The following is a 24,185-nucleotide window of genomic DNA, read 5'->3' on the forward strand; positions in this document are numbered from 1 at the left end:
AAAATATATATATATATATCCCTATTGTCCATCTTCTCCTAAGACCTAGCCACACACTCAATTTTTTTATTTTTCAATTTAGTCTTGATTTTCATCAGTTATACATGCACATCAAAGAGTCAAATAGTTGCACTAGAATTATTACCACCCCCCCCCCTCCGCCGAATCCCTCTAGGATGTCACACAAAGTCTTAGAGTCTCCCAGCCACTTTTAACTTTTTGCTATCAATTTTGTTGTCTAAGTCTGCACCTCTAAATAGTGTGCTTATGTAGATTCTTCTTGATTTGTTTAGTTTCAGTTATTGTTTAGTGACTTCTGTCTTTGGAAAATTAAGATCACTCCTGTTCCTGTTCTCTATAGTCATAATATATATATATATATATGTCTATATATATATATAGTCATAATTCTTTCTCTACTCCTTTCATCATTTTTATGTTATAGCTCTGATTAGATCAACATACTATATTACATCATTAGAACTCTACAAGGCTATTTTGAACTGAATCATTTCTTATGAAAATTGGCTTTTCTTGTGCTGCCCAGTATTTCATGACCCCTAAAGGCTAATAAACTTTCTGTTTTATTTGCTTTGTTTTCTCTGTACTCATCATTAAGTTAAATCCAGACTCTCTTCAAATTATGGAAGTATTCTTTCAGTCCATTCAAACACAGATATTCATTTACTTTATTGTCTTTGGATCTTCAGAGCTGCTCCAGTCTGCTTGTGATCTTTACTCCCCATCAGCTTTGCCCTTTGTCTCTGTATTGTACTGATTTCCTGGATCCTGTGTTTTCTTTTTCTTCTTCTTTGGTTTATATACTCGCTTTTGGTGGAGTAAACCCTCAAGTAGTTCCCTGAGAAAAGGTGCACAGAAGTAAAATTGTGAGACCTTGCATGTGTGGAGAGGTCTTTAGTCAGCTTGCTCATTCAGCTGATAGTTTGGCTGGGTATAGAATTCTATGTTGGAAATGATTTTCCCTCAGAATTTTGTAAGTAGTAGCCTCCATTATCTTTCAGGATTCTTATCTTTGGTAAGTGATCTGGATTTTTAATAAAATTCCAGAGGTTTTCAGGACTTTCTCATTGTCCCTACTGTTCCAAAATCTTATGGCGATATGCCTTCTGGTAGTGTGTTTTCATTCATTGTCTGGGAAATCATCTTTTCAATCTGGAAGATTTTGGTTTCTAAATTGTTGATACTTTTGTCCTATTTTCCATGTTTTTCTCTTCCTAGAACTTCTAAAATTTGGATATTAGTCTTCCCAGACTGAGCCTCCCATTGCCTTGTCTTGCTATTTTCAATGCATTTTGCTTTTCTCCTGGTTTCTGAGAAATTCATTTATCTTTATGTATCAATTTTCCTAATGAATTTTAATTTATATTATTACCATAGCTTTAACTTCAAAGCTCTCTATACTGTTTTCTAGATTAAAAAAAAATAAACCTTGTTTTTTTCAAGTAACCAATAGTGCCTTTTATATAGGTCTCTAAGGATAAATTTTTTTTATTTTCCTTTTTCATATTAAAGGATTTTTTATAAAAGAAATAAACTGAGCTGTCTGCTCCCATTTAATGCATGCATGCTCAGTTGCTAAGTTGTGTTCAACTCTTTGCAACCCCATGAACTGTAGCCCACCAGGCTCCTCTAACTGTAGAATTTTCCAGGCAAGAATACTGGAGTGGGTTGCCATTTCCTTCTCCAGGGTATCTTCCCAACTCAAGGAGTGAACCTGCATCTCCTGCACTGGCAGGTGGATTCTTCACCACTGAGCCACCAGGGAAGCCCCAAGTATACTCTATATCTATCGCCTTCTATCAGCATTGGGCACCATACTATTTTTGTCAGATACCTTTCTGTTTCCCTTTAAAAACCATCCCCAATGACACTATCCTAATGTTGTAGCAAGTAATGCCTCCAACAGCAATTTTCTTGGTTGACTTTTGTGAATTAGATAAAATACATTTAAACGTTTGAAATCATGAAGCTAAGAGTAGGGTATTCCCTGACATCACCACCATTCTGGGTGGTGAAGTAGAATGGTTAAGGACATGGGTTCTGGCCCAATCACTTAGCTGTGTGACCCTGGGAAAGTTTTTCATTTCTCTGTGTTTATCAGGGGGCTTCTGTGGCTGTCTTGTGTTTCCGGACCACATACCCAGTGACCCTCTCAGTTAACTGCTTTCCGAGCTCAGCAGTGGGTAGACCCTCCTCAACACTCTGTTCTCTTTTGCTCCCTCATAACTCTTGTAAGCTTAGCTCTGTATGATCTCAGCCCTGTTCTCAGGAGTTTCATCCTCAACTTGTGCCCTCTACTCGGCCACCTGCTCTTCAGAGCGTGTATTTTTGCAAAGTCTTTCTGGTATCTGCCATGACAAGGTCCTCCCCTGAGCCACCTGCCACGGCTCCCTGCTTTCTTTCCCGGCAAGCTCTTCCAGTCATTAGGCATCACTGCTGATATTTGGAGTCTGTACATTTTCTGTCTCTTAGTGTTCCTGACCGTGGGGTTTACAAGGTCCCTAGCCCCTTTTCTCTGTGTCACTCTATGCAGTTCCCAGGAGCAGGGAAGATGTTTGGATCTGAGCTGTGGCCATGTTCGTTTGGGGAACTGAATTCCAGAATTTATTTAAGAATGCTTTTAACAGGTATCTTTACATGGCTTGTCTGTCTGAAATAAGGTATCTCAGCATAGTTCAAATCTTGTTTTAACGCATCTGGTGTAACAAACTGATCCTCTGTAATTTCTTCAATCCATTTTATTTTAAACATGCCAACCATGAACTCCTGTTGCTACCATGCACAGAGGGAAGCTTTTGTTGGTATGGGTCTGTGGCTGGTTTGTCCCCAGCTTTGTAGACAGAGCCCAGAGCACTGGACCAATACCATGCAGTCATAGACAGCTCCCTTTTGCTTCCCTGGAGAATGGTTCTAACCCATCACCTCACACTGTGGACCCCCTACTCTCAATCTCTCTTAACAGAAGAAAGTGGAAATCCAAAGATGCGAACCTCCCCAGTCCCTCTTCCTCCTGCTTAAAGTCTCATCTGTGGTGGCAGTTGTCCTGCCCTCTGCCCACATCCAAAAAGAGACATTCTTCCTCTCCAAGGCCACAGTCTATTTCCTCTGGCATTCCTTTTCATTTCTTACACAAGTTCTTAAAACCTCACCGGTCATCACTGTCTCCTCTTGCTTCTTTCACAGATAAACTCACTTCTTTTATCCTAAAAGTAAAGTCAACCAAACCAGCAATCGCAAAACACTTCTGTGCATCTCACCCCCTCTTAAGGTTTCTGCTTCTCCCTTCTGCCTCAACAATCCAAGCATAGCTTCTGTATCAAGCTGTTGCTTAAAGTGGTGTTGTTAAAGGCAAGTCAACTTTGTCCTAATGACCTCATCCAGTCACTTCATTCTTTAAAGACCAAGCACAGCTCCTACATCATAGAGACATCACTTTGCCGACAAAGGTCCATATAGTTACAGCTATGGTTTTCCCATTAGTCATGTATGGGTGTAAGAGTTGGACCATAAAGAACACTAAGCGCCAAAGAATTGATGCTTTTGAACTGTGGTGTTGGAGAAGACTCTTGAGAGTCCTTTGGATTGCAAGGAGCTCAAACCAGGCAATCCTAAAGGAAATCAACTCTGAATATTCATTAGAAGGACTTATGCTGAAGCTCCAATACGTTGGCCATCTGATGCAAAGAGCCAACTCATTGGAAAAGACCCTGATGCTGGGAAAGACTGAGGGCAAGAGGAGAAGTGGGTGGCAAAGGATGAGATGGTTGGATAGCATCACTGACCCAATGGATATGAGTTTGAGTGAACTCTGGGAGACAGTGAAGGACAGGGAAGCCTGGCGTGCTGCAGTCCATGGGATCGCAAAGTGTTGAACCCAACTTAGCTACTGAACAGCAGTAGCTCCTACCTAAAGCCCTTGCTGAAAGTGTTGTTGCTGAACAGAAGTCAACTTTGCCCTAAAAACCGGGTTCAGTCACCTCATTGTTCTAAATCCATCTACCAGCAACCATGGCCTTGATTTCTAGGATGGGAATCTGGTTCTCCTTGTCTGCTTTCCTCCATCCCAATGTTAAATTTTACTATTTCTCAAGGTTATTATTTCTTCTCACATCGTGTAATCTTTCCTTGTTGTCTCATGCAGATAACTGGAAAAGGGACCCAGTTCAGAAGTATTTTAGCAAAATTATACAAGTTCAAAATATCACAAGAAATCATTTAACATATTATTCCTACAAAACTAAATTTATCTCAGTTTGAGAGTTGTATGTGTGAAGGTCATTAGAAACAAGTAAGTTTTTGGAGGAGGAAGGAAAATTAATCTTTTTAAAAAAAAATGTGTTCACTTATGTAGTATGGGAACAAAATTAACTATTAGTAGTTTAAATTTAGGTGGTGGGTATGGAGCATGTTATTTGAGTATCAAAAATTTTGGCATTTTCTAATTCAGTTCTGTTTTGGAAAACCTGGTTTTACAAATAACAAATCTGAAAAAGTGCAGTACCATGGAACTGTTACAGTAAGCACAGTAGCTGTGAAAGCAAAACATAACCCTGTAAAGAGATAAGGTAGGTCCTAGAACCACCAGGGGGCTTCTCTGGTGGCTCAGCCATAAAGAATCTGGCTGCCAATGCAGGAGACCCTGATTCCATCCCTGGGTCCAGAAGATTAGGAAGATCCCCTAGAGGAGGAAATGACTACCCACTCCAGTATTCTTGCCTAGGAAATCCCATGGATAGGGGAGCCTGGTGGCCTACAGTCCATGGGGTCAGCAAAGAGTCAGACACTACTTAGGGACTCAACAACAACAACAAATACAAAGAATAGCCATTTAAATGAAAACAAGAGTTATGAGCTGCTGTCCTCTTTGTTGGGGTTGCAGACAACTATTTTTCTTTCTTTTTTTTTTTTTTTACAATTTATTCAGGAATACCTGTTACTGCCTGGAGGAGGGCATGGCAACCCACTCCAGTATTCTTGCCTGGAGAAGCCCATGGACAGAGGAGCCTGGCCGGCTGTAGTCCATGAGGTAGCAAAAGAGTCGGACACGACTTCGCGACTAAATAACGACAAAGAGCACCACGACCACTCTACGGTTTGTCTTAGAAAAAGCATTCGAGATAAAGGGAGTTTTTTAGGGACTTTATTTTCTAAAAATCCATCCTACCTATATGATTTTTTCCCCCGCTAAATCTTCACTTCGTTAAAAACGATCAGAAACAAAGACAGACGCTTATCTGGATCCAGTCTCGAGTCCTCCCAGCTCCTCTTTCAAAGCGTGGAGGTCCCCCAAGAGAAGTTCTGCGCTCGGCCTCTCGGGAGCAAGGGCCGCCCAGCAGCGCTGGACAATGCCCGCCAGCGTCTTCCTGGGGACCGAGTCGGTGAAGATGGGTGCCCGGAGGGCGGGCCGGAGGTGGTAGGCCACCACGGCGTAGAGCACGTGCTGCCGCTCCCCCGAGAAGGGCGCCTCCCGCGTGCTCATCTGCCAGAGGGTGATGGCGAAGGAGTAGATGTCGGCCTTGGGTGTAACAGGCTCTCCTTTGAGGAGCTCCGGGGCTCGGTGAGTGTAGGTGCCACCCAGGTGGTGAGGCGTTCGCGGGCTCCGCAGGTCATCCAGCCTCGCGGAGCAGCCGAAGTCCCCGATCTTGCAGACGTCCTGCTCACTGATGAGGATGTTGGCCGGCTTGAGGTCCAAGTGCACAATGCTTTGCGCGTGGAGGAACAGCAGGCCGCTGACCACGTCTAGGGAGTACTTTAGACACCTCTCCAAGCCCAGCTGCATGCCTGAGTCCCCGGGGCAGCCGGTGGGGCCGTAGATGACCTGGTGCAAGGTGATATTGCCCCCGAACTCCATGATGACAGTCCCCAGGCTGTCAAAACCCGGGGGCGGGTGCGTGCTGGCCGCCAGCACGCGCACGATGTTAGCATGGCACAGCCGGGCCGCGTTGAGCTCGGCCCAGAAGCTGCGCCTTGACGCCCGCGGGTTCTTGGAGCACCGGCTCACCTGCTTGACGGCCACGCGCACGCCGTGGTAGGTGGCCTCGTACACCGAGCCAAAGCCACCCGCGCCCAGCCTCCGTAGCAGACACACCTGCTCCCAGTCGATGGAACACCAGGCCAGCCGGCGCCGGAGGCGCCGGGCCCGCGGCGGGATGCGACCCAAGAGTTCGCAGGGGCTGCTGCAGGGCCGCGAGTCCCCCGACGACGGCGAGAGGTCGCCGGGCAGGTGAGGGCGCCGCGGGAGGGGCGAGGGCATCTCTCCTGCAGCGCGGACCCCGCGGGGGCGCAGGTGAGCCGGCCTGGAACAGGGGACCCCGCCGGCCTGCAGGCATCACTGGAGGCTGCCCCTGCGCTCCACCCCGTTGTTTGTCTCCTCTGCCTTCATCTTCCCCAAAGGAGCCACATCTGTGCGATTCCTTAGCGAGGACTTTTATCAGCTGGGGAAACCATCTGAACGCAGGCAGCACCACAACCCCATTCAGATGAAGGCATTTCCCTTGGGCACTTACAGTGAATTCTTATAAAACAAGCCCTGGAAGAGGGTTCACCGGATAAACAGTTGGACTTGCCCCAGGAATCACCCCTCTTCTACAAGTTCTTTAATTATTATAAAGTAGGCTTCCCCCCACCCCTCCCCCTCCAAGTCTCATCCACTGGGCGTCATCGGTCCTCAGATCACAATAGTGCAATGAAATTTTTTTCACACTTTGCAGGCTATAATGATTGTCAGTTTATTCTCCAGCTGCATTAAATCACTTCCAGCAGTTATTGGCAGAAAGAGTTGAAACATGAACAGCTGACACTTGTTGAACCGATTACAGGGAAAATTAGGTGCAACGTTCACAGAGGGATGAAAAATGGTAAGCTGAAAGTGATCGATCCAAACAGAATCGCTGATACAGGTCACAGCACAAATACTCTGAGTTCACAAGGGAAAAGAAAATTCTCTGACACCCCATTCAGCTGATAGAGCAGATTAGCAAGACTGCTTAGCAACATACGGAGTCCTTAGCAGTCCTTGGGGTCCATGGCTGTCTGGCGCACCCAGTAAGCTCACTTGCAGAAGAGATTCTAGACTTCACAGCAAATAAGTTACAGAAGTTCTGAAGCAGAGTTAGAGGAGGAAAAAGAATGAAAATGATTCAGAGCCACAACCAGAGTGTCAAATAATAACAAATAGGAGAGAATCCTAGGAGAGGAAAAATCTGAAGAAATAAAGAGAGTCACAGTCATATACTGTTCCTCCATATATTGTGGAAAATCAGATGTTGAAATTAAATCCAGGGTCTTGCTGTTCAGCCGTGAGTTCTTCTGTTCTAATTTTTATTTTTAAAAAAAGACAGTTTTCATTTCATACCTTTGGGGAAAAAACCAACATTAACACCCTGTTCATGAAAAAACACAGGAAGATGTTAGGATCTACCTTTTGAAAAGTCAAATGGTAAAGTTCTATCTTGACTTTATTTCTGCACTTAGAGCACATAGGTGATGTGTAAACACATTTTTCTGATGATGGGTCTATGCTTCTGAAGTATATTTGTTCCAAGAAGATATGTTAATAAACAGTCCATTTACATAAGCTATTGGAAGTCTTCTGAACCCTAGAATAAGATTTCTATTCTATATTACCCCTGTGACTTACCATGTGATATCATGTGTAATATTTGACCTGTTTGAGCCTCAGTCTTTTTATTTAAGAAATCAGGATAATCATTAAAATAAACTTCTAAATTTTGGAACAAAATTTGGGGAGCCCTATCTGGAGTAATGGAGCTTCCCTGGTGGCTGAGACAATAAAGAATCTACCTACAATGCCAGAGACCTGGATTTGATCCCTGGGTAGGGAAGATCCCCTGCAGAAGGGAATGGCAACCCACTCCAGTATTCTTGCCTGGAGAATTTATGGACAGAGGAGCCTGGTGGGCTACAGTCTATGGGGTCACAAAGAGTCAGAAAAGACTGAGCAACTAACACTATCTGGAGTAATAACAACAAAAATCTAAAAACTGTAAACTATTAAATATTATAGTAAAAATGCAGATATGTCAAACCTGAAATATAAAGAGGATAACAGTGAATAGAGTAAGAAAGTACAATTATATTCTATAATAAGTATATATTGCAGAATCTATTTCATTGCTGTCACATAGTAGGAATTACACTCTAGGGCTCTGAAACTGTTATATGATATCAGAAATGCTGTGGAGATTGGCCAAATGAGAGCAGTAGAGTGCCTTAACTTGAGCATTACACATAATGCAAAATGATGTGACTTTCTATAATGTAATCTTTATTATTTTAAAGATAATAAATAGCATAAGCTACTTATTCTTCACAATTTGACTGTATTATTTACATAAAATATAAGGTAATAATAAAAATATGGTACTCTACCCATTCACAAACCCTGAGTTCATTAGATCCATCATCTGCCAATCTGCCCAAGAGTATTTAACTGGATATTCAGTCCCTCAGGCCAGATGGCCTGGATTTCTTGCCCCTAAGTTCCCTCATCTGCAAAGTGAAGAACATATGCCTATCTCAGGATCATATAGCTATCTCTTATGTGAAGATTAAGAGAGTTCCAATTACTTAGATCAGGGCCTGCTAATTATTATTTATGAAACTCATAAAATGTATTATGGGATTATACCAATAAGATCTATTACACAGTATTGGTCTGGGGGGGGTTTGTGTTTGTTTTTTAAAAAATGATACCACAGTGTGGATTTTATTTGATTGTTTTTTTTTTTTTTTTTTTAGTATTTATTTACTCGGGTGCTCATGATCTTTTGTTGTGGCACACAGACTCTCTACTTGCCCCACGTGGGCTTAGTTGCCCCACAGCATGTGGGATCTTAGTTCCCAAACTAGGGATCAAACCCATGCCCCCACCAATCCTCCAGTCTGGAGGAGGACCCCAATTATTAGAAGGTCTTTAGGGCTTGTTGAGATGGGGAAGCTGGGATACAGTCTCAATGGGCCATGTTTAGGCAGGAAATGGAGAAAGAACCTTCTGGAGGGCTTCCTCTCAATATTTCCCTCCCTGTGTTTACTGAGGTTTGGGCCACTTTCTCAGTAGCTTATATCAGAGCTTTCTCTCCCTTTTCCTAGCATCAGGATCTTTTCCAATGAGTCGGCTCTTCACATCAGGTGGCCAAAGTATTGTATCTTCAGCTTCAGTATTAGTCCTTCCAATGAATATTCAGGGTTGATTTCCCTTGGGACTGACTGGTTTGATCTCCTTGCAGTCCAAAGGACTCTCAAGAGTCTTCTCCAGCACCACAATTCGAAAATATCAATGGATATGTGGGTTTTTTTCAGTATGTACGTTCTACAATACTATACAAGTCACGGTTGAATCTGAGGATGTGAAACCTCAGTTATGGAGGGACAACTGTAAAGTTATATGTGGATTTTGAACTGCTTGGGGGTCAGTGTCCCTGACCCCATGTGGTCCAAGGGTTAAATGTCTATGTTGCCTTATTCACAGAAACATTTGATTTCAGGCTTTTGTATGTCTCAGATCACTATTGTATAATTTTTAAAAATTATTTATGTGTCTTTTTTATTTTTGGCTGCAGTGGGTCTTAGTTGCTATGAGTGGGCTTTCTCTAGTTGCTGTGCATGGGCTCATTGTGGTGGCTTCTCTTGTTTCAGTGCACAGGCTCCAGGGCAGACAGGCTTCAGTAGTTGCAGCACCAGGCTAGTGGAATAGTTGCTCCACAGTGGAACCTTCCCAAACCAGGGATTGAACCCATGTCCCCTGCATTGGCAGGTGGGTTCTAACTACTGTACCACCAGGGGAGTACAGTATTATATTATATAAACTGTGTCAGGGGACCAATCGACTGGAGGCTGATTTGGGATTTATATGTCCCAATTAATATCACCACGTTCCAAAGACCATTAATTTACAGATTACCAGAAAAGAATAGCACGGTCTCTTCCACTATTGAGTGTAATCCCATGTGACCTCGCTCTCGCCTGCAGGCGATAATGTCCAATTATATGACCAGATGTTATTAATAACTGGCCTTGGTATTGGTCCCCACATTCAGCCCAACCCAAGGAAGGAGGTGGCCACACAGTAATCTGCCCCAGATGACCCCATAGGAGATAGCAGGCATCCTGTACCTTGTGTCATTTTCCACAATGGTGTTGAGCTGGCACATTAGCAAGCTTGTTCGTCCAGATGAAGTGGAATCGTGGCTCCAACTTTGAACAACACAGCTAAAGTCAGAAGAAGCAGGGTCCAGGAAGCATGGTAGAAGATATGAAATTACTATAAACCTTCATTTTGAATGGCTTCAGGTTTGAGGTAGTCCTCTGTTCAGTTCTATGTTTCCAGTACTTTTAACTTATACTTTCTTATTATTTGGTTTGTTTCTTGCATAATTAACCTACACTCTGTTTTCCATGTATGTTCAACCCCATGGTGGTGCTAGTGGTAAAGAATCCTCCTGCCAATGCAGGAGATGGGGATTCAGTCCCTGAGTTGGGGACTATCCCCTGGAGAAGGAAATGGCAACCCACTCCAGTATTCTTGCCTGGGAAATCCCATGGACAGAGGAGCCTGGTGGGCTCCAGTCCATGGGGTCGCAAAAGAGTTGGACACCCCTGAGCACAGATGAGCACGTCAATATATTATCAATGTGATGGCTCATTATAATACTTGGATCTACTGTAGGACATAAGCTTAAATTCCATGGCACCATGTTATGACATAAACTAGGGAGTGAATACATCAGATTATCATTGCTTTCAGTGGTGCTCAGGGAGAGAAGTTGCATTAGCTGGATTCATAAAAGCTTATAAAAATTAGGGGGATTTAGGGTAATCTTTCAATACAGAAACAAAATGAGGCATAGCATTGACACAGCAGGGACAGCCTCATTCAATTTACTATAATCCATGGTTAACCACTGTATTAGTTAGGCTTCTTAGGTTCCCCCAAAGTAGTGGAAACCAACTTAAGCAAGGAGAAGTTTATTGGAGAGATTTTGCAGGATCACAGACTTGGGAACCTGAAGAAATACACTCAGAAGTGGGCAAGACCTGAGCAGGCATGCATGTTAAGTTACTTCAGTTATGTCCAACTCTTTGCGACCCCATGGACTGCAGCCCACCAGGCTCTTCTGTCCAGGGAATTTTCCAGGCAAGAATACTGGAGTGGAATGCCATTTCTTCCTCCAGGGGATCTCCCTGAGCCAGTGATCAAACCCATGTCACTTATGTCTCTTGCATTGGCAGGTGGATTCTTTACCACTAGTGCTACCTGAGAACTGAGACGTTTCTACAAAACCAGAAAACAGGAACCACTGAACCAATCCAGACAGAAAAGTATGGCCAGGACTGAGTGTCCCACGGTCATTATTTTTGTCTCAGGATGGAGTGACCCACAGGTCTATTTCGTCCACTGTTCTCCTTTCCTGGTGGCACAGCATGGGGAAAGGCAGTATGTGAAGCTTTGGTTCCCCTTGTGGAAAGTGGGCACCTGGATATACTATCTCAACCAGACCACGAAACATTGTAGGGAGAAATAATTTCTGAAAAGAAAACCAAGGCGTTGTTAGGAAGCGCTAGATATTATGCAGCCAGAGAGAGACTGTTGTCCTCTACACTCACCAGGGGACCAGCCTCTGACAAAGCCAGGGCAGTAAGGGGGACTTGGAATATAAACTTCCCTAATGTGTCTACATCCTGAGTCCAGCTGTGATGATGTCCTGTCCCCTGCACCCTCATGATGTTTCATTATCGTTTGGGCTGTGGGCTTGTGCTTGTCATGTGTGTTCAGTCATGTCCAACTCTTTGTGGCTCCATGAACTGTCGCCCGCCAGGGTCTTCTGTCTATGGGATTTCCCAGGCAAGAATACTGGAGTGGGTTGCCATTGCCTCCTCCAGGGATCTTCCTGACCCAGAGATCAAACCCACGTCTCCTGTATTGTCAGGTGGATTCTTTACTACTGAGCCACCAAGGAAGACTTTGGGTTGTGGAAGAGGATTCTGAAGACACTGCTCTGGATGTCCCGAAAACAGCCCTTCCCAATTGTGCTCTGCACTCATTCAGATGTTTCCACGGTACTTTCCTTCTTCTTCAGGACTGTGATGACTCAATTCTTGTGGCCCTCTTGGGAAGGGGAAAACCATCACAGGGTAATCACTGGCATGTCTGAGCCACTTGGGGTGTTAGCACAGTTTAATTATTTTGGACACTAACTTCTCCATAAGTTCCAGTGGTTAAGGGGATATTTTTACTGATTACGTTCTCCAGGTCTATCTAATCATCATATTTTCCTTCTCTTGGCCATAATGATTGGTTCAATAAGCCTCAGTTTAGGGAATTTTCTAGTTCAGTGAAGAAGCAGCACCTTTAGGAGACTGCTTACCTGAGAGAGAAGTTAGTGCAGAATAAAGCAGAGCAAAGATCTGGTAAAAGAGAGATGGGGAGCTGTTAACAATGTGTGGGGACTTCCCTGCTGGTCCAGTGGCTAAGACTCCGAGTTTTCACTGTAGGGGGCCTGGTTCAATCCCTGGTCAGGGAACTAGATCCCACATGCTCCAACTAAAGATCCCATCCAAGTGTAGCCAAATAAATAAAATAAACTTTTTTTTTTTTTTTTTTAAAGACCCCAGTGTTTGGACTCTTAGGACTAATTCTGCATGAAGTAAGAACTTCTCATGAACTTTGACTTCCCTGCTGGCTCAGACAACAAAGAATCTGCCCACAAAGAAGGAGACCCAGGTTCAATCCCTGGGTCAGAAATATCCCCTGGAGAAGGAAATGGCAACCCACTCCAGTATTCTTGCCTGGGAAATCCCATGGACAGAGGAGCCTGGTGGGCTACAGTCCACAGGGTTGCAAAGGATTCGGACATGACTGAGCATGCATGCCTGCATTCACAGTGGCTGCTGATGACTCAATGGAGGTAGTGGGGAAAACAGAGGAAATTTGAAACTCGGCGGTTACAGAGGGTGTTCTTAAGAGCCCAGCATTCATTTTGTAAGAAGCATCCCAGCATCTCTCATGATGGAGATTGGAAGTGTTGGGTCTCAGTGGCTTAAGTGCTGGATTATATATTTAGATTGGAATTTCCTGAAGGGATCATGCACACCACTGAGGAGCTGATGCCATAATTGCTCACCCAGCGGAAGAGACATCCCAACAGTGCTGGCACCCAGTGGAACAATTCTCAACTCTTGAAGATTGGTGACCCGGTAATGGGGCCAGTGGACAGTGCTAGAGGTCTGGCTGTCCAGCCTCTTCCTGTTCTGGAAGCAAATACCCATGGGGCCTTAGAGGCTGAGCAGGAGTCCAGAGTCAGGACTCTGACTTCAGAAAACCTCTGGTTCTGAGGAATGGAAGGAGACTGTAAAGGAAACGCTTTTATTTATTTATTGACTGCACTGGGTCTTCCTTGCTGCACGTGGGCTTTCTCTAGCTGTGGTTAGCAGGTGCTACACTCTAGTTGCAGTGTGTGAGCTTCTCACTGTGGTGGCTTCTCTTGTTGCTGAGCACAGGCTCTAGGGCTTGCAGTCTTCAGGAGCTGCAGCATGTGGGCTCAGTAGCTGTGGCTCCCGGCCTCTAGAGCACAGGCTCAGTGGTTGTAGCATGAGCTTAGTTTCTTCACAGCATGTGGGATCTTCCCAGAGCCTGAATTTGGCAATAAGGAATTCATGATCTGAGCCACAGTCAGCTCCCAGTCTTGTTTTCACTGACTGTATAGAGCTTCTCCATCTTTGGCTGCAAAGAATATAATCAATCTGATTTTGGTGTTGACCATCTGGTGATGTCCATGTGTAGAGTCATCTCTTGTGTTGTTGAAAGAGTGTGTTTGCTATGACCAGTGTGTTCTCTTGGCAAAAGTCTGTTAGCCTTTGCCCTGCTTCATTCTGTACTCCAAGGCCAAATTTGCCTGTTATTCCAGGTATCTCTTGATTTCCTACTTTTGCATTCCAATCCTCTATGATGAAAAGGACATCTTTTTTTGGTTTTAGTTCTAGAAGGTCTTGTAGGTCTTCATAGAACCGTTCAACTTCAGCTTCTTCAGTACTATAGTTGGGGCATAGACTTAGAATACTGTAATATTGAATGATTTGCCTTGGAAACAAACAGAGATCATTCTGTTTTTGAGACTGCACCCAAGTACTGCATTTCAGACTCTTTTGTTGACTATGAGTGTTACTCCATTTCTTCTAAGGGATTCTTGCCCACAGTAGTAGATATGATAGTCATCTGAATTAAAATCACCCATTCAAGTCCATTTTATTTCATTGATTCCTAAAATGTTGATGTTCACTCTTGCCATCTCCTGTTTGACCACTTACAATTTACCTTGATTCATGGACCTAACATTCCAGGTTCCTATGCAATATTGTTCTTTACAGCATTGAACTTTACTTTCATCACCAGTCATATCCACATTCTTTCTGGAGTTATTTCTCCACTCTTCTCCAGTAGCATATTGGGCACCTACCAAGGAATGATGCTAAAGCTGAAACTCCAGTACTTTGGCCACCTCATGTGAAGACTTGACTCATTGGAAAAGACCCTGATGCTGGGAGGGATTAGGGGCAGGAGGAGAAGGGGACAACAGAGGATGAGATGGCTGGATGGCATCACCGACTCGATGGACATGAGTCTGAGTGAACTCCGGGAGTTGGTGATGGACAAGGAGGCCTGGTGTGCTGTGATTCATGGGGTCACAAAGAGTCGAACACGACTGAGCAACTGAACTGACTGACTGACTGACCAACCTGGGGAGCTGGTCATCTTTCAGTGTCCTATCTTTTTGCCTTTTCATACTGTTCATGGGGTTCTCAAGGCAAGAATACTGAAGTGGTTTGCCATTCCCTTCTCCAGTGGACCATGTTTTGTTGAACTCTCCACCATGACCCGTCCATCTTGGGTGGCCCTATATGGCATGACTCATAGTTTCTTTGAGTTAAACAAGGCTGTGGTCTATGTGATCAGTTTGATTAGTTTTCTGTGATTGTGGTTTTCATTCTGTCTGCCATCTGACAGATAAGGATAAGAGGCTTATGGAAGCTTCCTGATGGGAGAGACTGACTGTGGGGGAAACTGGGTCTTGTTCTCATCTGACTAGTTCAATATAAATACTCTTTTCAATAGCCCTTTATCCCTGGATCCGAAAACAATGCAGTCAACTTCAAAATTTGGTCTTTTAAGTTATAATTTTAAAAAACAACACATTTTTAAAAACATTAAGTGAATGCAAATGAACCTTTAAATATCAATATATAAATCCATTTATCAAGTCTCCAGCACACACAGAGAGGTACTCGGTGGTCAAAAGTTCCTCTATGATCAATGCAAAGAAATACAGGAAAACAATAGAATGGGAAAGACTGGAGATCTCTTCAAGAAAATTAGAGATACCAAGGGGAAAATTCATGCAAAGATGGTACAATAAAGGACAAATGGTATGGACTAACAGAAGCATAAGATATTAAGAAGAGGTGGCAAGAATACACAGAAAATCTATACAGAAAAGATCTTCATGACCCAGATAGCCGCGATGGTGTGATCACTCACCTAGAGCTAGACATCCTGGAATGTGAAGTCAAATGGGCCTTAGGAAGCATCACTACAAACAAAGCTAGTTGAGGTGATGGAATTCCAGCTGACCTATTTAAAATACTAATAGATGATGCTGTGATAGTGCTGCACTCAATATGCCAGCAAATTTGGAAAACTCAGTAGTGGCCATAGTACTGGAAAAGGTCAGTTTTCATTCCAATCCCAAAGAAGGGCAATGCCAAAGAATGTTCAAACTACTGCATAATTGCACTCATTTCACACTCTAGCAAAGTAATGCTCAAGATTCTCCAAGCCAGGCTTCAACAGTACATGAACTTCCAGATGTTCAAGCTGGATTTAGAAAAGGCAGAGGAACCAGAGATCAAATTGCCAACATCCGTTGGATCATGGAAAAAGCAAGAGAATTCCAGAAAAACATCTACTTCTGCTTTACTGACTACGCCAAAGTCTTTGACTGTGTGGATCACAACAAACTGTGGAAAATTCTGAAAGAGATATGAATACTAGACCACCTTACCTGCCTCCTGAGAAATCTGTATGCAGATCAAGAAGCAAGAGTTAGAACTGGACATAGAACAACAGACTGGTTCCAAATTGGGAAAGGAGTATGTCAAGGCTGTATATTGTCACCCTGCTTATTTAACTTATATGCAGAGGACATCATGAGAAATGCTGGGCTGGATGAAGCACAAACTGGAATCAAGATTGCTGGGAGAAATATCAGTAACCTCAGATACACAGATGACTCCACCCTTATGGCAGAAAGTGAAGAAGAACTAAGGAGCCTCTTGATGAAAGTGAAAGAGGATAGTGAAAAACCTGGCTTAAAAATCAACATTCAGAAAACTAAGATCATGGCATCTGGTCCCATCACTTCATGGCAAATAGATGGGGAAACAATGGAAACAGTGACAGACTTTATTTTCTTGGGCTCCCAAATCACTGCAGATGGTGACTGCAGCCATTAAATTAAAAGATGCTTGTTTCTTGGAAGAAAAGCTATGACCAATCTAGACAGCATATTAAAAAGCAGAGACATTACTTTGCCAACAAAGACATTAATTTGCCTTCTAGTCAAAACTACGGCTTTTCCAGTAGTCATGTATGGATGTGAGAGTTGGACCATAAAGAAAATTGAGTGCCAAAGAATTGATGCTTTTGAACTGTGGTGTTGGAGAAGACTCTTGAGAGTCCCTTGGACTGCAAGGAGATCCAACCAGTCAATACTAAAGGAAATCAGTCCTGAATATTCACTGGAAAGACTGATGCTGAAGCTGAAGCTCCAGTACTTTGGCCACCTGATGCAAAGAGCTGACTCATTGGAAAAGACTCTGATGCTGGGAAAGATTGAAGGCAGGAGGCGAAGGGGATGACAGAGCATGCAATGGTTGAATGGCATCACTGACTTGATGGACATGAGTATGAGCAAGCTCCAGTAGTTGTTGATGGACAGGGAAGCCTGGTGTGCTGCAGTCATGGAGTCACAAACAGTCAGACAGAACTGAGCAACTGAACTGACTTAGGGAAGATGATTAAGTCTAGGACTCATGAGATCTCATTAGAGAGTGATCAGTTGATGCTAGGAAGTGTTAAACTTAGAGACTTTATCCATCCCCCTTGGCCTGCATAGTGGTGATGAGGAAGGATCAGAAAGTGACAAGTGAATAGGAGCCTAGTTAGTTAGTTAGTTCAGTCGCTCAGTCGTGTCCAACTCTTTGCGACCCTATGAACCGCAGCATGCCAGGCCTCCATGTCCATCACCAACTCCGAGAGTCCACCCAAACCCATGTCCATTGAATTGGTGATGACATCCAACCATCTTATCCTCTGTCGTCCCCTTCTCCTCCTGCCCTCAATCTTTCCCAGAATCAGGGTCTTTTCAAATGAGTCAGCTCTTCGAATCAGGTGGCCAAAGTATTGGAGCTTCATCTTCAGCATCAGTCCTTCCAATGAATATTCAGGACTGATTTCCCTTAGGATGAGTCAGCTCTTCGCATCAGGTGACCAAAGTATTGGAGCTTCAGCTTCAGCATCAGTCCTTCCAATGAATATTCAGGACTGATTTCCCTTAGGATGGAGTGGTTGGATCTCCTTGCAGTCCACGGGACTCTCAAGAGTCTTCTCCAACACCACAGTTCAAAAGCATCTATTCTTCGGCACTCAGCCTTCTTCACAGTCCAACTCTCACATCCATACATGACCACAGGAAAAACCATAGCCTTGACTAGACAGACCTTTGTTGGCAAAGTAATGTCTCTGCTTTTTAATATGCTGTCTAGGTTGGTCATAACTTTCCTTCCAAGGAGTACAATAGGTGAATCCATTGTACCTCGTTGTTAGTCCTCAGTATTAGACTTGATGACTAGGTAGTAACTAACACGTAAGGCTGAGGAGGGCAACACCAGGATGCCTTCGGTGTCCTCTGTGGTTTGGAAACATTTTTTTTAAGAAAAAAAGTTTATTTCTCATTTAGGGAAAGTCCAGGAGGCTCTCAAAGGTAGCTTTCCTCCTTCCAGGATGTTTCAATATTATGGCATTAAAAAAATTGAAGTATAGTTAATGTTTAATATTATAATCATTTCAAGCATACAGCAGTGTGATACAGTATTTTTATTGCACATACTCCATTAAAAGTTATTAAGGGACAATGACTATAATTCCCTGTGCTGTACCGTGTATCCTTGTTTCTTATCTATCTTATATGTAATAGTTTATATGTCTTAATCCTATGCCCTTAATGTGCCGCTCTCTGCTTCCCTCCCCCCTTTGGTAACCACTGGTTTGTGTTCTGTATCTGTGAGTCTGTTTCTATTTTGCATATATGTTTGTTTTCTTTTTTAGCTTCCATAAATAAGTGATATCATAGAGTATTTGTCTTTCTCTGTCTGCCATATCCCTAAGCATAATATTCTCTAGGTCCATCCATGTTGTTACCAATGCAGAATTTCACTGTTCCTTTTTTAATGCTAAGTAATATATAATATATATATATATTATATGGCTAATACTAGATACATACATATATATAGTTTATATTAATAGTAATACTCAATATGTACATGTTTATATTAGTATACATTACTAGTAATGCTAATATAAATATGTATGTATGTAGTATAAACTATATATATATGTATCTAATATTACTCATACTTGGTGTGTGTGTGTGTGTATATATATATATATATATATATATATATATAGTTTTAAATTTTGAATGAAGTCCCAAGGTATTTCTGGGGTATCTGCCAACATTTAGAAGTTAATGGAAAAGTAATTGGGGCTATCCATTATCTAGAGCTGCTGTTTTAGCACAAGAAGCACAAAGATTGAGGAGCTAGGTTCCTGAGGGTGGGTGCAGCAGGTATGAGGCTGTCCCTGGACAAACGCCGATTCTGTCACACACCAAGTGATGCATGAGGTGTGAGTGCTACTCTACTGACTAACCCTGAAAAAACGCCACCACCATCAACTGGTCCTTAGTCCTATTGATTACAGGAAATTAATAGGACTTAATAGCAATTATAAGTGGTTTAAAAAGGATTATTCCCCAACTTTTAAACCACTCAGAACTTCACTGAGCCAATGCAGGAAGGAGGTGACATTGCACACACAGCGGTGCACACCTCACCTCTGCTCTTGGACCTGCGGCCGGGGGGACAGTGGGGGCAGAATGTACAGGACATTCAGGGCCCTGTTCTGTTGCAAATCCTGAATTTAGCTTTCCTGACACTGTAAGTCCTTATCACCCCCACGGCCATCGCTTTGAGGGGTCTTAAGATGAGGAAGGAGAAGGAAGAGAAATGGAGTTCGAAAGAACTCCTGTCCTTTCCAGAGAGAGGAATAACGCGTGACAAAATAACTGGGAATCTCCGTAAAGGTTATATGTATCTTCACTGTACTTGGAAACTTTCTGTAGGTCTGTAATTTTTCAAAATAAAAGCTAAGAGAAATAAATTTAGATCTACCAAAAAACAAAAGAATTCCTGTCCTTTGGAGGATTGTGACCTCCCTGTTCCCAGATGTGTGAGGTCACGTATCAGTGTGGAATGGTTTCTATCACAGGTCACAGAATAGCTAATTAAGATCGGTTTAAGTGATGAAGGGTTATTCCATGTAACATGAAATATAGAAGGAAATGGTCGGAGCTGTCACAGGACTTAAGGTTGAGTTGGTGTGCCAGCTTCAGCATCACAGCTACATCCCAGGCAAGATGCTGGAAGAGCCAGCCATGTCTGTGCACTTCACTAGGGACAGAGGAGTTTTCCTAGAAGGAGCTCAGCCATTATCCTTGCACTCCTCTCAATATGCCCCAACAGTAGTGCCTGACTACCGTTACATGCAAGGAGACATCCGCCCCTCAAAAAAAATAAATAAGTAAACAACCCCCTCCCTCCTGCCACCATGGATCCATAGTTGTTGTTTTTTTTGCCTCTACTCCAGGAATAGAGCCTTTATTTGTTTCATAAAAAACCAAATCTTTTGCAAAGAAAAACAGTTTAGTGAGAAGAGTGAGACTGTTTAACATTTTTGCAAGTACTTTTAACTATAGGTTGGGGCTTAATGGAAAACAACCAGCTCCTCACACCTGTTTGAGTCTGCTGTGATATGTTGTTGTAGATGAAATATCTGAAGGAAACTAGTGTCGCAGAGATAGGCACAGCTGCATTTTTTTTTATTAGTGTTTTCAAATAATTGTGGCTATTCTACTTTGAAACTATAACCAAACTTGGCAAGTGGTAGTTTCTTAAATGTTAGTTGCCATGTAGAATTTGAAACTGTAACAATGTACTTTTTGTACTCCATAACATTAAAATCCAATGGTCTCTCTTGAACACTGAATGGGTCTTTTACAGAGGTATGAATTTGTAACATTGGTCATTTGAAGAAAAAATAATTCCCTGAGTTAAGCAAACCTTCCAGATGTTGACACATTTCATTACACAATACCAAAAAATTACATTCGTTGATATTACCACTCATCTCATCAGAAAGTAATGAGAAGTCACCACATCAAGGTGTGGATAAAAGTTTCCAAGATTTCACTTTTCTCTGGAAAGCAAGATTTTTATCAGAAGCAACAAACGCTGTCAGTGGTTTCTTTCTGGACGTGACAGGCTTGATTCATTCAGCTTTTGAGACCAATGTCTGCCCAACACGCAGGATCCCTCATAGGACAGACACAGTGCACGTTGTCACGCTCTCAGGCTCCTCTTGCCTAGGGCAGATCCTCAGACTGTCCTTATTTTTGATGACCTGGACGGTTCTGAGGAGTCCGGGTTAAGTATTTTATAAAGTGTCTTCCATTCGGGGTTTGTCTGATGTTTTTCTCCTACTTACCCGGGGACGATGGTTTTCTGGAAGGAAGACAGCAAGAGTTGACTGCTGTTCTCATCACATCATGTGGCGGGTGTGTAACATCAACACAGCTTACCCTCATTCATGCTGCACTTGCTCACCTGGTTAAGGCTGTGTTTGTCAGGTTTCTCTACTATAAAATCTCTATTTTTACCCCCTTTCCATACTGTCCTCATTAGAAAAGGGTCCTTATGTGCAGTCCTAACTTAAGGGGTAGGGAATTATGTGGTTGTATGGATACACAGATTATTTGGATTTTTCTGCCCAGGAGATATGTCTATTTCTCCTCCATTTATTTATATCAATATGTAGTCATGCATATTATACTTCGGGTTGTACTTTATCTTCTTGCTAAAATTATATCCAGCTTTGGCCATGGAAATTCATTCAATTGGCTGCTGTTTCCCTTTGACATACCTCAATGTTATGGGGCTTTTATTTCCATTTTAAACACTTCTGTACTTTCTGACACAAAAAGATGTTCTAGGCTCCTTTTATATATTTCCCGTTCCAGTCCTAGAATCGGCCATTTAGCCAGTGCAAAATTTTTTTAATCTTTTTAACTTTAAAATATTCAAAAAATAAATGTACAGTGGAGTAAATTATTATAAGGAACACACCCTTCCAGTGTTGCGCTGGTGCTGGCTCACACAGCCCCTAAGAGCTGTTTGTGTAATCTCTTCCCAGCTCCACAATGACATCATGTTGGTAGCCTGAAATTGGCCACTGTAGTAGTATTTACATGATGGAGATCAGGAACCTCTACAAGTCAGGGCTTTCTTTCCCCCTTGGAGAGTCAGCTGTTACACACCAGCCTACTGCTTCTTGTAACTGCCACCCAAGGGAAGAAAGAAAACCACAAGCTAATAAATAAAACCTTTCCAGCCACCTCGGTAACCCCTCCATATTTTCTACCCCAGTCCTCTCTCTCCAGAAGTCACTGCTACCCTGACTTGACAGTAATCACTTCCTTGTGTGTGTTTTAGTGTTTTTTATCACCCATGTGTCCATCCCTGGACACTATGGTTAATATCATACATTATTTATGCTGTTGTATATTTTAAGCCTTTATTCTACAGGCTGACTTTCCATCCCTTCTTTGTCTTTACAATTTATCTGTTGACACATGTGGACCATTTTGTCTGTAGACGTTCCCCCATCTGGATTTTTACTGATTGTATACTTACAGGAATCCTAAAGGAAATCAATCCTGAATATTCATTGGAAGGACTGATGCTAAAGCTGAAGCTCCAATACTTTGACCACCTGATGCAAAGAGCTGACTCATTGGAAAAGACCCTGATGCTGGGAAAGATTGAGAGCAGGAGGAGAAGAGGGCAACAGAGGATGAGATGGTTGGATGGCATCACTGACTCAATGGACATGAGTTTAAGCAAATTCCAGGAGACAGTGAAGGACAGGGAAGGCTGGTGTGCATCAGTCCATGGGCTTGCAAAGAGTCGGACACGACTGAGCAACTGAACAACAACAAATACTTACAGGTGTATTTCAGCATGTTTCCTTGTTCTCCATTATTTACCATATCAAATTGACATTGACAGAATATTCCACCTAACACATTCTCTTCAATTGTCCATGAAACGTTATCAAGACAACCTGCATAAATTTCGACCCCATGAAGTGTAGCCCACCAGGCTCCTCTGTTCATGAAATTCTCCAGGCAAGAATACTGGAGTGAGTAGCGATTCCCCTTTCCAGGGGATCTTCCCAACTCATGGATCGAAACTGGGTTTCCTATGTTGTAGGCAGATTCTTTACCATCTAAGCCACCAGGGAAGCCCCTCCATTAAAAAAACAAAAAACAAAAAACCAGCAAATGTAAAAGAATTGAAACCAAACAGAGTGTGTTCTCTGATCACAATGGGATTAAACTAGAAATGAATAACAGAAAGATAACAGGAAAAATCTCCAAATACTTGGAAGCTAAATTACACTTTTCAAAATATTCCATGTGTCAAATAGGAAATCTCAAAGGAAATTAAAAACAACAACATAGAACTGATATGCAAATAGCATATGAAAATTTGTGAGACACAGCTAGCGCAGTGCTAAGAAGGCAAATTTTAACCCCAAACTGTCATGTTAGGAAAAAAGAAAAGTCTCAGATCAATAGTCTATACCCTCACCTCAAGAACTTAGAAAAAGAAGGGCAAATAAATTCAAAAGAAGCTTAAGGAAGGAAATAATAGAGATAAAAAACAATGTGATTGTAAGCAAGGGAGAGTATCAATGGAACAAAATCTAGGTCTTTGAAAAGATCAACAACATTGACAAACCTCTAGCAACATTGTCATTTATCAAGAGAAAAGACAAGTTCACAATATTGAGACTGAAATGAGGAGTGTTACTACAGACTCTGCAAACATAAAAAAATATTACAAACAACTCTATTAATATATGTATAAATTTGGAAAACTAGATGAAATAGATCAATTCCTCAAAAAATATAAATGACCATAATTCACTCAATAAAAAGTACATAATTTGAATTGCTCTTTAAGTATTAAGAAAATTGAATTTAAATTTAAAAACTCTCCCAAAAGAAATCTTGAGGCCCAGATAGTTTCACTGGAGAATTCTCCCAAAGGCTTAAAGAAAAATTAGCACACACACACAAAACACAGATTCTACAAAATCTATTCCAGAAAATAGAAGAGGAGAGAACACCTTCCAGCTCATTTTATGAAGTTAGTATTACTTTGATATGAAAACCAAAGACACCACAAGAAAAGCAAACTATAAGACCAATATTCCTCACAAGAGTTAATGGAAAAAAATCCTTCACAAAATAGTAATAAATAGAATTCAGCTACATATCAAAAAACTGTACATTAAGACCAAAGTGATGTTGATTCAAGGCATGCAGATATAGTTCAGTATTTGAAAATCTAACAATGTAATCCACCATACTGGTCTGAATAGGAAGTCACATCAGCATATTTAAGGACATTTAAATTCTTTGTTGTTGTTTTAGTCCCTAAGTCCTGTCCAACTCTTCACGACCCCATGGACTGTAACCCACCAGGCTCCTCTGTCCAAGGGAATTCCCAGGCAAGAATACTGGAGTGGGTTGCCATTTCCTCCTCAGGGGATCTTCCCCACCCAGGGATTGAACCTGCGTCTCCTGCACTGGCAGGCGGGTTCTTTACCACTGAGCATCCTGGGAAGCCATAGAAGTCCTTACATGAGGGATAACTCTGCCTGCTGCCTGCTTCTGTAATACAGT

General features: G+C 42.4%; 1 protein-coding gene across 1 annotated transcript; it reads right to left on the reverse strand.

Annotated features, from left to right (window-relative positions):
- Nucleotides 1-5,145: 5,145 nt before the first annotated feature.
- Nucleotides 5,146-6,471, reverse strand: MOS (MOS proto-oncogene, serine/threonine kinase). The gene has a single exon (XM_027560620.1). The coding sequence runs from the start codon at nt 6,272-6,274 to the stop codon at nt 5,252-5,254; it is 1,023 nt and encodes a 340-aa protein (XP_027416421.1). The 5' UTR covers nt 6,275-6,471; the 3' UTR covers nt 5,146-5,251.
- Nucleotides 6,472-24,185: the final 17,714 nt, after the last annotated feature.

This window comes from Bos indicus x Bos taurus, chromosome 14 (genome assembly GCF_003369695.1).
Source record: "Bos indicus x Bos taurus breed Angus x Brahman F1 hybrid chromosome 14, Bos_hybrid_MaternalHap_v2.0, whole genome shotgun sequence".
Classification (NCBI taxonomy): domain Eukaryota; kingdom Metazoa; phylum Chordata; class Mammalia; order Artiodactyla; family Bovidae; genus Bos; species Bos indicus x Bos taurus.